Source organism: Mandrillus leucophaeus, unplaced genomic scaffold (genome assembly GCF_000951045.1).
Source record: "Mandrillus leucophaeus isolate KB7577 unplaced genomic scaffold, Mleu.le_1.0 Scaffold71, whole genome shotgun sequence".
Taxonomy (NCBI): Eukaryota; Metazoa; Chordata; class Mammalia; order Primates; family Cercopithecidae; genus Mandrillus; species Mandrillus leucophaeus.
The window spans coordinates 2,139,413-2,150,875 of record NW_012107697.1 but is presented as its reverse complement, the minus strand read 5'-3'; the positions used below and the strand labels follow the sequence as shown (position 1 = coordinate 2,150,875).

The window sequence follows — 11,463 nt, the reverse complement described above, 5'->3', positions numbered from 1 at the left end:
AGTGGTGCAATCATAGCTCACTGCTGCCTCAACCTCCCAGGCTGAAGTGGTTCTCCTGCTTCAGCCTCCCAAGTAGCTGAGACTAACAGGTGTGCACCACCCTGCCAGGCTAATTTTTTAATTTTTTGTAGAAATGAGGTCTCACTGTGTTGTCCAGGCTGGTCTTGAACTCCTGGCCTCAAGTAATCCTCCTGCCTCAGCTTCTGAAAATGTTGGGATTATAGGCATGAGCCACCGCCCCCAGCTTAGATCTTCAGTTTTAAACCTACTAATGTCATTTTGCTGATGGGACCTCGGGATGTCAATTGTCCAACATGGCTATTGTCAGTCCTTTTCCTCTGTATCAGCACAACATATTATCTCAGATGTGTACATCTGAATTTGGAAGTCTCCAAATTGCAGGCCATGTCTACATGGCAATGAATCATAACCAATCAGTCTCCAAAGCCCTTTCTTTTCAAACTATACTTAGGGTTTTGGGATAAGGAAAGAACTGACCCTTTGAGACCTTGATATTTTAAGCTTTGTGAGCTGATTTAGCCCATTCCACCTTCCTACGAACTCCATGTTTCCCAGTTGCCTGGACAACATACAGCCTCCCGAAACCCAACCTTCCAGCCCTCAGTCCTGCCCTCAAGAGAAATTTGCCACCAAGGATTGGCTCCCAGGACCCAGGCCCCGCCTCAGGCTCCTCGCTAGTTGGGCCTTCTCTCTGCCACTCCCCACGGGTGGGTCACTCCACAGGGAGCCCCAACACTGGCAGGAGAGGATCCTACAGGTAGGAAGAGGGGGTTGAGGATGATGGGAAGAGGGAGGGGAGCAGGTACAGGGATTTATCTAAAAGAGAGTTGTGAGGAGTGACTTCCGTACAGTCAGCCTGGTTGAGAGAAAAAAATTCACCCTCCCCGTTGACCCCAACCCTGCCTGAGGTTCCAAAGAGACTGTGAACTGACTTTTCTGAAGAGTATGAGAGACAAATTTGGAGTAGAACCAGGAGACTCCCCTGAGACTCCTGATTCAGTCAGGAAAGCATCCCTGTGTCCAGACCTAAACATAAGGTCCCCTCCTTCTCCCAGGACAGCAAGGAGATGCCACTTAAAAACAAAGAAAAAGGGAAGAAATCTGGGGCGCAGAAGAAAAAGAACTGGGGTGAGTCATGGTGGGTGGAGGTGCCCCCTGCTTCTCCATGTTCTGGCATGAAGACCACGCAGAGCTCCTCCAGAGACAATTCAGCCTTCTACATGACAGGATGGAACTCTCTTGACCTTCCTCTTTCGTGTCCTTGAAGTCAGATGCAGGGAGCTGAGGAAGTGGGGAAATGGTCACTCACGCTCTCCTTTAAGCACCATCTAGCTTTGTGCCTTCCTAATATATTTGTCATGTGTATTTTGCATATCTGTTATGTGCTGGTTGGTAAGGACACAGTGCTGACTTCAGTAGACTCTGCCACCATGGATCCCTCATTTAGTGGTCCTCAGGTCTCCTGTGGCAAAAGTGCAGGGTGTGGGGCGAGGACGCAAGGAGAGTGAGGAATGCTGAGATCACGAAGAGCTGAGGCTCTGCCACTTGCCACAGCAGGTGCAGATGTGGAGGCTGAGTCCAGGCACAGGCTGGTAGTGCTGGAGAAGGAGCTGCTCCGAGACCACTTGGGTAAGGAGGGTAGAAGCTGGCATGGGGGTGAGCAACAGGGCAAGTGAAATGGGGCATTTCTGTATCCTGGGGGATTGGAGAGTTGGAGATACAGTCGGGGGCTAAGTTGAACCCTAACCATCCCCTAGTGGAAAAAGACAATGAGAGAGGGGTGGGCAGTGAGAGTTGATAAAGGAAGCTTTTTTTTTTTTTTTTAGACAGAATCTTGCTCTATTGTCCAGGCTGGACTGCAGTGGTGTGATCATAGTTCACTGTAATCTCAAACTCCTGGACCCCAACAATCTTCCCACCTCAGCTTCACGAGTAGCTGGTGCACACCACCCTACCTAGCTACTTTATTTATTTATTTATTTTTCTTTTTTAAAATTTATTTTATTTTATTATTTTATTTTACTATCTTTTTTTTAAGACAGAGTCTTGTGCTCTGTTGCCCAGGCTGGAGTGCAGTGGCGCGATCTTGGCTCACTGCAACCTCTGCCTCCCAGGCTCAAGTGATTCCCCTGCCTCGGCCTCCCAGGTAGCTGGGATTACAGGCACACAGCCACCACGCCCGGCTAATTTTTGTATTCTTATTAGAGACAGGTTTTCACCATGTTGGCCAAGCTGGTCTCGAACTCTTGACCTCATGATCCTCCCACCTTGGCCTCCCAAAGTGCTGGGATTACAGGCATGAGCCACTGCGCCTGGCCCTATTTATTTTTCTTATAGAGACAAGGTCTCACTCTGTTGCCCAGGCAGGTCTCAAACTCCTGGCCTCAAGCAATTCTCCCACCTAAGCCTCCCAAAATATTGGGATTACAGGCATGAGCCACCATGCCGGGCTATCCGGAAAGCTATTTTGTATAGGCAGAACATGGAGAGAGTCTTTACTTCTTAATAATGAGGAGCCTGTGAGACTCTAGGGATAAAAAACAAAAACAACAAAACCCAGAGAGAGAATAAGAGGCTGGACGCCCCGCCACCCGATTTCTAGAGACGGGCAAAATTCATCAAGTTCATGGGGGCTGATTTAGTGGGCCCCAGCCAGTCCTGACAGTGGCTCTGGGACTGCTCACAGCTCTACGGAGGGATGAAGCCCGTCGAGCCAAGGCTTCCGAAGACCAGCTGAAGCAGAGGCTGCAAAGGGTGGAGGCTGAGCTGGAAGGGGCCCGAAGTGAAGGGAAGGCCATATATGCAGGTGTGTGGTCTGTTGAGCAGCGGGGCAGGAGACAGGGGCCTGGAGGAAGACAACCAGCAGGGTCAGATGATGCAAGGAAGGGAAACAAGGAGGGCTTCCGACTGCCAGGCCTGGTCTTGGTCTTCCCCGAACAGTACAAATCAGGCAGGATCCTGCAGGAATCAAAGGCAGGTAGGTTCCTGGGATCCCAGGCAGGGGCCTGCCAGGATGCCTGGTGCCATGTGCTTGATGCTGTGTAGGATACACATGCAGTCATAGCCATCACCTCAACCATCCTATGGGAGGGGAGAAGGACTAGCATCCCCATCCAAAGCTGTATGGTGGGGGAGGTGGGTTGGGCTTCCTTTCCTTTCCTCAGGTTTTCATGGTCTCTAGCTTCTCAGAATCACAAAAAGAACCAAGAAGACCATGGGCCAGGCGTGGTGGCTCACACCTGTAATCCCAGCACTTTGGGAGGCCGAGGCGGGCGGATCACGAGGTCAGGAGATCGAGACCATCCTGGCTAACACGGTGAAACTCCGTCTCTACTAAAAATGCAAAAAATTAGCCGGGTGTGGTGGCAGGTGCCTGTAGTCCCAGCTACTCGGGAGACTGAGGCAGGAGAAGGGGGTGAACCCGGGAGGTGGAGCTTGCAGTGAGCCAAGATCGCACCACTGCACTCCAGCCTGGGCGACAGAGCGAGACCCCGTCTCAAAAAAAAAAAAAAAAAAAGAAGAAGAACCAAGAAGACCTTTGTGCTCCTGTTCCACTAGACCAAGTAGAATCTTCCCCACCCACAACTTCATTTCCTTTCTCCATCGCTCCATCTGCGACCTGGGTCCCTGGTGGCCTACTGCCCCCACCCCAGAGATGAGTCGCCAGTGCCATGCCCTGCAGGAGGATATGCAATCCCGCAGCAAGCAGCTGGAGGAAGAAGTCAAGGGCCTTCGGGGGCAGCTAGGTAGGTTTCCCCACCCCCCAAGCCCCTTGTCTCCAAGAGTTGCAGCAAGGGCCAGCATGAAGGGGCAGACTTCAAAGTCTCTGCTCCAGAAAGCTGCCACCTGGGCTCTGGGATCACTTTCCCCACTTTCAGTGACCCTCCACCACTGAGGACTGGAGCAGAGGGTTCGGGATGCCAAGAATCTCTGTTGTAAGTAAAGAAGAGGTGCCAGGCGCAGTGGCTTAGGCCTGTAATCCCAGCACTATGGGAGGCCAAGGCGGGTGGATCACCTGAGGTCAGGAGTTCGAGAACAACCTGGCCAAATGGCGAAACCCCGTCTCTACTAAAAATATAAAAATTAGCCGGATGTGGTGGCGCACACCTGTAATCCCAGCTACTCGGGAGGCTGAGGCAGGAGAATTGCTTGAATCCGGGAGGCAGAGGTTGCAGTGAGCCGAGATCGCGCCATTGCACTCCAGCCTGGGTGACAGAGCAACTCTGTCTCAAAAAAAAAAATAAAAATAAAAAAGAAGAGGTAGGCGTCACACCCCATTTCCTCCTCTCCAAGTCCAGCCCTACCTAACTCCCCACTGCTGCCATGTCTCTTGTGGGCAAAACATATTCCCTTTTAGTTTAGCTGATTTCTACAACGAAACTAAGGGAAAATGTTTGACTTATTTACTTCTATATCTTCAAGACCTAGCACCCGGTAGGTCCTAAATAACTGTTCACTAAATAAATGAATAAACACTCCCAATAAGCAAAAATATTTTTAAAAACTAGGAAGCCTTTGCTTCTCTTCTCTTGCCTCCTGCTTACAAAATAATGTTGAAATATCTCAGCATGACACATGAGCTCTTGCACAATTTTGGTCCCAAAGTGTTCTTACCTTAAAAATGCCTTCAGCCGGGCTCAGTGGCTCACCCCTGTAATCCCAGCACTTTGGGAGGCCAAGGCGAGAGGATTGCTTGAGGCCAGGAGTTCGAGACCAGCCTGGCCAATATGGTGAAATGCCATCTCTACTAAAATTACAAAAATTAGCTGGGCATGGTGGCATGTGCCTGTAATCTCAGATACTTGGGAAGCTGAGTCAGAAGAATCACTTGAATCCAGGACGCGGAGGCTGCAGTGAGCCGAGATCGCACCACTGCACTCCAGCCTGGGTGACAGAGTAAGACTCCAACCAAAAAAAAAAAAAAAGCCTTCGGTTTAGCTATAGATGGCCAGGAGCTGCTTATCTGCCATTCAGACCCTGGGTTCCTTTCCTAATCTTTGCTTTACCTCAAATTCCAAGTCAATCAATAACTCAGTTGTTTTTGTTTTTGTTGTTGTTGTTTTTTGGTTTTTTGTTTTTTGTTTTTGTTTTTTTTTTTGAGACGCAGTTTCGTTCTGGTTGCTCAGGCTGGAGTGCAATGGCGCAATCTCGGCTCACAGCAACCTCTGCCTCCCAGGTTCAAGCAATTCTCCTGCCTCAGCCTCCCAAGTAGCTGGGATTACAGATGTGTGCCACCATGCCTGGCTAATTTTTGTATTTTTAGTAGAGATGGGAATTTCACCATGTTGGCCAGGACTCCTGATCTCAGGTAATTCCCCCTTCCCCGGCCTCCCACAGTGCTAGGATTACAGGCGTGAGCCACCACACCCGGCCAATGAATCAATGTTTACTGAGCACTTCCTGTATACTAGCTAGGTGCTTTGTCATCCATTACCATGTTTAAAGGTCACAGCATAGCCCTGAGAGATGTGTCATTCTCTCTTTAAAGATGAAGACACCAGCTAGCAGCGGTGGCTCACGCCTGTAATCCCAGCACTCTGGGAGGCTGAGGTGGGCGGATCACGAGGTCAAGAGATAGGGACCATCCTGGCCAACATGGTGAAACCCTGTCTCTAATAAAAATTAAAAAATTAGCTGGGCGTGGTGGCATGTGCCTATAGTCCCAGCTACTCAGGAGGCTGAGGCAAGAGAATTGCTTGAACCCAGGAGGCGGCGGTTGCAGTGAGCCGAGATCATGCCACTGCACTCCAGTCTGGCGACAGAGTGAGACTCCATCTAAATAAATAAATAAATAAATAATAAATAAAAAGATGAAGACACTGAGGCTCAGAAAGAGACATGTCTGTGGTCACCTAGGTAGTAATCCGACTTTGGAGCCTTCTGTCTCAAGCCCACCATTCTCTGCTATACCTCAGTGGAGCTTCAGCTTTTACAGGGACTGCAGGAAAGTTGGTGATGCTGGGGGAGTCTGGAATGAGCCCATTCAAGGTCTCCTTTCCAGATACCTTTGAAGACTGGTCAAGGATAGAGTGTCACCATCCTGCTGTCTTTCATCCTGCCTGCCCCCAGAGGCATGCCAAAGGGAAGCTGCGGCTGCCCGGGAAGAGGCTGAACAAGCTCTAAGAGAGCGGGACCAGGCCCTGTCTCAGCTTCGGACCCACGTGGCAGACATGGAGGCAAAGTATGAGGAAATCTTACAGGTAAGCGCCACCTCCTGGATCCCAGTCATCCCAGTACCCAGGACTCCCCCATGCCCACAAACCCCACCTAGTGTGATGACTGACAACCCAGGGGTAAGGAGAAGAAGTATCTCCAAGGGAGCCCTGCTCTATCCTGAGGGCAGAGAGGGGATACAACCATGTCTACTGGGCAAGGAAAGCTTACGAACCAACCTGGGGCAGCCCTCACTCCTTCCCTGTCTCTTCCTGGGGGCTGAAATATTGATGTCTGCAGGACAGTCTGGACAGGCTCTTGGCCAAGCTGAGAGCCATCAAGTCGCAGTGGGATGGGACGGCATTTAGACTCCATGCCAGCACAAGGAGCAGCTACGCCAGTTTGGACTCACCGCCCTGGATCTTTGAGGCCACCAGCCCCTAGTCTCTAGTGTTCTCTGAGGCGCCAGCAATAAAGTGTCTTGATGTAGAACTCAGTAGAGCTGTGGGCTCTGGCCTTTTGGCAGAGAGGAGTGGATCTTTTTTATTTTTATTTTTATTTAGTTTTCTTCTTTTTTTGTTTTTTCTTTTGTTTTGTTTATTTTTAGGAGTGGCTCTCATGCAGACCTCTCAGTTCTGGGTTGACCCGTTATCCCTGAGACTCAGTGATAGGAAAGAAATTTGACCAGGTCTCACCTTTTCTCCTGCAGAAGCCGCATCCCACCCCTTGAGCCTGAGGCCCTTTTGGTCCCTTCACACCACTGCCCCTTACCCCCACCAACACAAACACAGGCAGTCAGATTTATGGGGAACGGCCACTTCTATAACAAATGCAACGGTGACCAAGCCCACCCTCCGGCAATGCTAAGGCACCCACAGAGGGCAGGCATAGCTGGTCTCCAAATTTTTGCATTACACTCAAGTGTCCTGGAGTCATATCTAGAAAAGGTCCAGATGGCTTCAATCCTAGCCAGACCCACAGCCACACCTTCATCCCTGGGACACAGCTCTCCAGACTCCCATATGACATCCTCTGGAGCCTCAGACTCCTTCAGGAACCTGCCTGAGGCCTCCAACCACACCCTCTGCTAGAAGGTGGGCCTGCAGGAAGCAGGGGAGCACCTGGGCCAGCCTGTGATTGGTGGTGCCTGAGTTCCTCCAGTCTGGCTTAGAGAGAGCAATCCTGCCTCCACCACCTCGGGCTGGAGAGTGAAGACACAGTAGCCCCTGAGTATGTCTGTACCAAGCAGAGGTGCTCTACAGCAGATCCGAGGCCAGAGCCCAGTCCTGTGCAGAGAGAGGAGGTAGAAGGTCATTCCAGGTGGCACCCAGAAGAGTTCCTTTTTCTTTCTCACCCCTGCCCTGCAATGCCCAGGAATGGGGCTTATTTCACCGGTCCTTCTGTCCCCACCTACCACAACCTGAAGTCCCAACCTGCATACCCCACACTGCTTCACCTTGTACCTCGCCCACTCTGCCCTTCTTTCTCACTCCTCCCTGCCCTTCTGTAACTACTCACAGTCCCATCCGTTTCTTCTTCCTCACCTCTGCAGCCCCAGTGGGAATCCAGGCTTCCAAGCCCCGCAGAGACCTGGCTGCCAGCTTCAGGCAGAGGGGTGGCTCAGCCTCAGGCAGCTGCTGAAGCCTCTCCAGGTCATTCTCTCCCCCAACAGGATACCCGTTCACTTCCAGAATCACATCTCCCACTTGCAGCCCAGCCCGGGCAGCTGAGCCTCCGGGAGTCACCTGGTGGTGTGGGGGCATGCAGAACAGGGGACACCAGGGGAAAGTTTGCTGGCTTAAGGCTCTGGGAGGGAAGAAGAGGAAGACTGATCAGGCAGCAAAGGATCCAAGATGCATGGGGCATCAGTCACCTGGGAGATGAAGAGATGAGGCCCACTGGCCACACAGCTGAGTCGGAAGCCATAGCCGCCACCAGGCCCAGGGTACAGAAAGCACTGTCGGGAGCCCAGAGGGACAGAAGGCACGCCTGTGTCTTCAAGCGAAGGGACCTCTGTCTCAACCAGTGAGGCTGAGCTGCTGCCCTGGGGAGAGGCGGGAGCCTCTGTGTTCTCCAAGAAGAGGAGTGGGGATAGGCGAACCTGGAAGGTGGCAGGTAGAGCAAATCTGTTGGACCCAAGCCCTGCTCCACTCCTGCCCCAACCCTAGCCCCTGCCCCTCAGCACGCACCATGCTGAAGAAGCGGTCAGCCTCAGGGTCGACGACAATGAGGGAGACACAGGAGCCCTGCGCCTGGATCCTGGACACTGTCTCCTCATGGCCCAGCCCCTCCACGCTCTCCCCAGCCACAGCCACCAGCCGGTCCCCAGCCTGCATCCCAGCCTTCTTGGCTGGCAGTCCCGGGTCCACTTCCCACAGGAACTGTCCTGGGGCATACACATCCTCACTGCTCCTCTCCAGCTATCCTAGGCCACTGTGTACACACCAGGGGACTGACCCCGGAGTGAACAGGAAGAGGCGGCCCAGGGCCAGAGCTCAGACAGGGACACCTCTTCTGTGCACTGAAAGGTGTATATACACTTGTGTGCCCACCCCAAGGCCCACCTTCCCCCACCACCCCCAGGGCTCCCACTCACCAGGGCGACCGTCAGGGCCCTTTTCCTCCCGGAGCAGGAACCCAAAACCCTGGGGCCCTTTCTCTAGGTGCAGACAGCGGGGCTTGTTGGGCAGTGCCCAGCCCTCTGCCAGGGGTGCAGCCAGGGGCAATCCCAGCTGGCGACACTGTTCCTCCACCTCTGGCCCTGCCACCAGCAAGGTCACCTGCTGTCCACTCTGCCAAAGCTGTGGGGACCCAGCAGGGCATCAGTATAACACCTGGGCAGGGAGAGAAGAGGCATGCTCCCCCCACAGCCCCTCCTCCCAGGCACTAAGTGGAGCCTGGCACAAACTGTAGAGGGGCAGGATGGTGATCAAGGTAGGAGACCAGATAAGGAGGTTAGGTGCATAGGGGAGGAGGCATCTTCCCGAGGTGGGGCCCAGGCCCAGACTAGGGGAGGAGAGTGGGAGACAGGCAGCCACACCTTCCTGGTGAGTTGGTTGTGAGTGAGCTTCTCCACATTGACCCCATTCACTTCCAGCAGTCGGGCCCCGGGGGGCACCCCTGCCCGCTCAGCTGCTCCTCCAGTACTTAGCACCAACCAGAAAGGACCCTGATTGCCTAGAAATCAAAAAAAAAAAAAAAAAAGTTCCAGTCTGTTGCCTGCCTGCCCTGAACAGGGACTGAAATCCCTCATCCTTGCCACCCCCTCGCACCCTCTGGGCTCACCATGGGTGACGCCGAAGCCAAAACCACCCTCATCTTTCACTATGTGGCACAGCCGGGGCCGGACCCCTGGGCCTAGGGTGGGACAGAGGTGGGCATCTTCTCCCAGCTGAGCTCGGGCCACGTCATGTGCATGCCGTGCCAAGACTGTCAGCAACACCCGAGGACCGCTGGCCCGGATGCGGCGTACCACCTGGACAGAGGGCACGTGGGCATGGGTTTGGTCTAGACCCTCTTGCCAACCCCCAGGACCTCCCTGGAATCCACATTTTTTTGCCATGGGAATAGGCTTTTTTTCTTTCTTTTCTTTTCTTTTTTTTTTTTTTTTTTGAGATGGAGTTTCGCTCTTGTTGCCCAGGCTGGAGTGCAATGGCACAATCTCGGCTCACTGCAACCTCCGCCTCCCGGGTTCAAGTGATTCTCCTGCCTCAGCCTCCCGAGTAGCTGCGAGTACAGGCGCCACCACCACGCTCAGCTAATTGCTGTATTTTTAGTAGAGACAAGGTCTTGCCATGTTGCCGAGGCTGGCCTTGAATTCCTGACCTTGGGTGATCCACTCGCCTCGGCCTCCCAAAGTGCTGGGATTACAGGCATGAGTCACTGCACCCAGCGGGAATCAGCTTTCTAGATGCTTTCCCCAACCCCTCTGACTTGGGCACTCCTAAATCCTGGGGTGTGGGGGAGTGAGGCTTGTGCCTTGCTGCCATAGTGCCCAGGGGACTGAGCAACCCGCTTCTCTTTCTGAGGTGCTAGCATGCTCTCCCGGACCACAGCCTTACCACCGCGTAGTCTTCGTGTTCCACAACATCGTTGTTCACCGCCAGGATCCTGTCTCCTTCCTGAAGACCCTGGCGCTGGGCAGAGGTGCCTGGGTCCACCCTGCACACCACGTGCCCAGCCCTGCCCAGCTCCTGCTGCAGGTGGAAGCCAAAACTCTTGCCCTTCTCTTTGCTCAGCAAGCAGAAGCGAGGCCGCTCCAGGCTCCAGGGATCTGGAGGGTGAGGTGGGCAGCAGAAAAGGGGGAGGAGAGGGCACAGCCCAAGTACAGGTTCGCCATGTGCCTGGCAGACCCTGTGTCCTGATACAAGCAGTTTCTGCCTGGTTGGGTGTTGGGTGGTGGGGTGAACACTTCATGGGCAGAGGGACTGGGACAGGAGAATACGCCTGGCCCCTCCTATCTCTACTCCCAACCAAGGCTGTTATCAGAGGGAGACCGAGTGAGTGGTTACCAAGGAGATGGGAGGCTGTGTGGAGTTGTGGTGCCTCCAGGGAAAGGGAATGGTTGTCAGTGGGTGAGGGAGTTACCAGAGGGGTCGTGGTCTTCGGCCAGTGAGAGGACAGGATTATCAATGCCCAGCTTTGGGTTAAACTTAAACTTCCTGCAAGGAGGCAGGGGAAGCAGGTACAAGCTGGCAGCTGGACTTGGGTCCCAGGATCTCCTTTAGGTGCTAATGGCAGTGAAGCGCTTCCCTGCCTCCGATTCTTTCTTCCCCTTGCCCCAACCCTCATGGCACTTACAGAGTTAACGAGGCTGCGTCCTGCAGATCTACTGAGCAAAGAAGTGGGTGAGAGGAGGAGAGTCACATTCTTCTCCCCAGATATGCCTCTTCCATTGGCATAAACTAAAAGGACTCAGGGGAACCCCCAAACTCAGGGCATGCCCCCTCCATTCTGCTCCAAAAGGGTCTTCTCTTCTCACTGCCATACGCACAGGAATATTGTGCGGTCCTCTCCCTTCCCCTCCCCCCAAGTCCTTGGCACATAAATCTGAGCATATCAGTACAGGGTGTGGACCAGGAAGACAGACATATCAACTCACTACTTTTCTCCTGACTTGTTTACCTGCCTCAGGGCTCCAAGCCCCAAAATCAAGTGTGCCCTGGTCCCAAAGCTTCAGCCTCCAAGCCGGCCCCCTGCCTGTCCCAAAGTCCCCTGCAGAGGATTTCTCCTGGCCTCCTACCTGCAGCTTTCTCCATAGCTGGATCAGCAACCCAGTGCTGGGGTAGG

The 11,463-nt window shown here is 53.4% G+C and overlaps 2 protein-coding genes across 3 annotated transcripts; one reads left to right on the top strand and one right to left on the bottom strand.

Moving 5' to 3' along the window:
* Nucleotides 1–708: 708 nt before the first annotated feature.
* On the top strand, nucleotides 709–6,684 carry CCDC153 (coiled-coil domain containing 153). Its single transcript, XM_011964940.1, has 7 exons — nucleotides 709–778; nucleotides 1,077–1,149; nucleotides 1,579–1,650; nucleotides 2,708–2,827; nucleotides 3,675–3,767; nucleotides 6,091–6,221; nucleotides 6,475–6,684. Exons 2-7 carry the CDS (start codon nucleotides 1,089–1,091, stop codon nucleotides 6,616–6,618), a joined length of 621 nt encoding a protein of 206 aa, XP_011820330.1. The 5' UTR covers nucleotides 709–778; nucleotides 1,077–1,088; the 3' UTR covers nucleotides 6,619–6,684.
* A 30-nt stretch (nucleotides 6,685–6,714) lies between these two features.
* On the bottom strand, nucleotides 6,715–11,463 carry PDZD3 (PDZ domain containing 3). 2 transcript variants are annotated; one of them, XM_011964938.1, is made up of 11 exons: nucleotides 11,417–11,463; nucleotides 10,975–11,002; nucleotides 10,762–10,835; nucleotides 10,236–10,447; nucleotides 9,460–9,649; nucleotides 9,215–9,351; nucleotides 8,771–8,975; nucleotides 8,364–8,560; nucleotides 8,048–8,275; nucleotides 7,719–7,919; nucleotides 6,715–7,460 (listed from the first exon to the last, which is right to left on the bottom strand). In XM_011964938.1, exons 1-11 carry the CDS (start codon nucleotides 11,430–11,432, stop codon nucleotides 7,431–7,433), a joined length of 1,518 nt encoding a protein of 505 aa, XP_011820328.1. In that variant the 5' UTR covers nucleotides 11,433–11,463; the 3' UTR covers nucleotides 6,715–7,430. The 2 variants fall into 2 exon arrangements, with proteins under 2 accessions (XP_011820328.1, XP_011820329.1); XM_011964939.1 differs by having other exon boundaries at nucleotides 9,257–9,351.

Coding starts and splice junctions, on each gene's coding strand:
- CCDC153 (XM_011964940.1), top strand. CDS start 1,089: ATGCCACTTAAAAACAAAGAAAAAGGGAAGAAATCTGGGGCGCAGAAG. Junction 1,651..2,707: donor GCTGCTCCGAGACCACTTGG/GTAAGGAGGGTA, acceptor GACTGCTCACAG/CTCTACGGAGGGATGAAGCC. Junction 6,222..6,474: donor AGTATGAGGAAATCTTACAG/GTAAGCGCCACC, acceptor TGATGTCTGCAG/GACAGTCTGGACAGGCTCTT.
- PDZD3 (XM_011964938.1), bottom strand. Junction 9,352..9,459: donor TGGCTTCGGCGTCACCCATG/GTGAGCCCAGAG, acceptor TTTGATTTCTAG/GCAATCAGGGTCCTTTCTGG. Junction 7,920..8,047: donor CTCATCTCTTCATCTCCCAG/GTGACTGATGCC, acceptor CCACACCACCAG/GTGACTCCCGGAGGCTCAGC.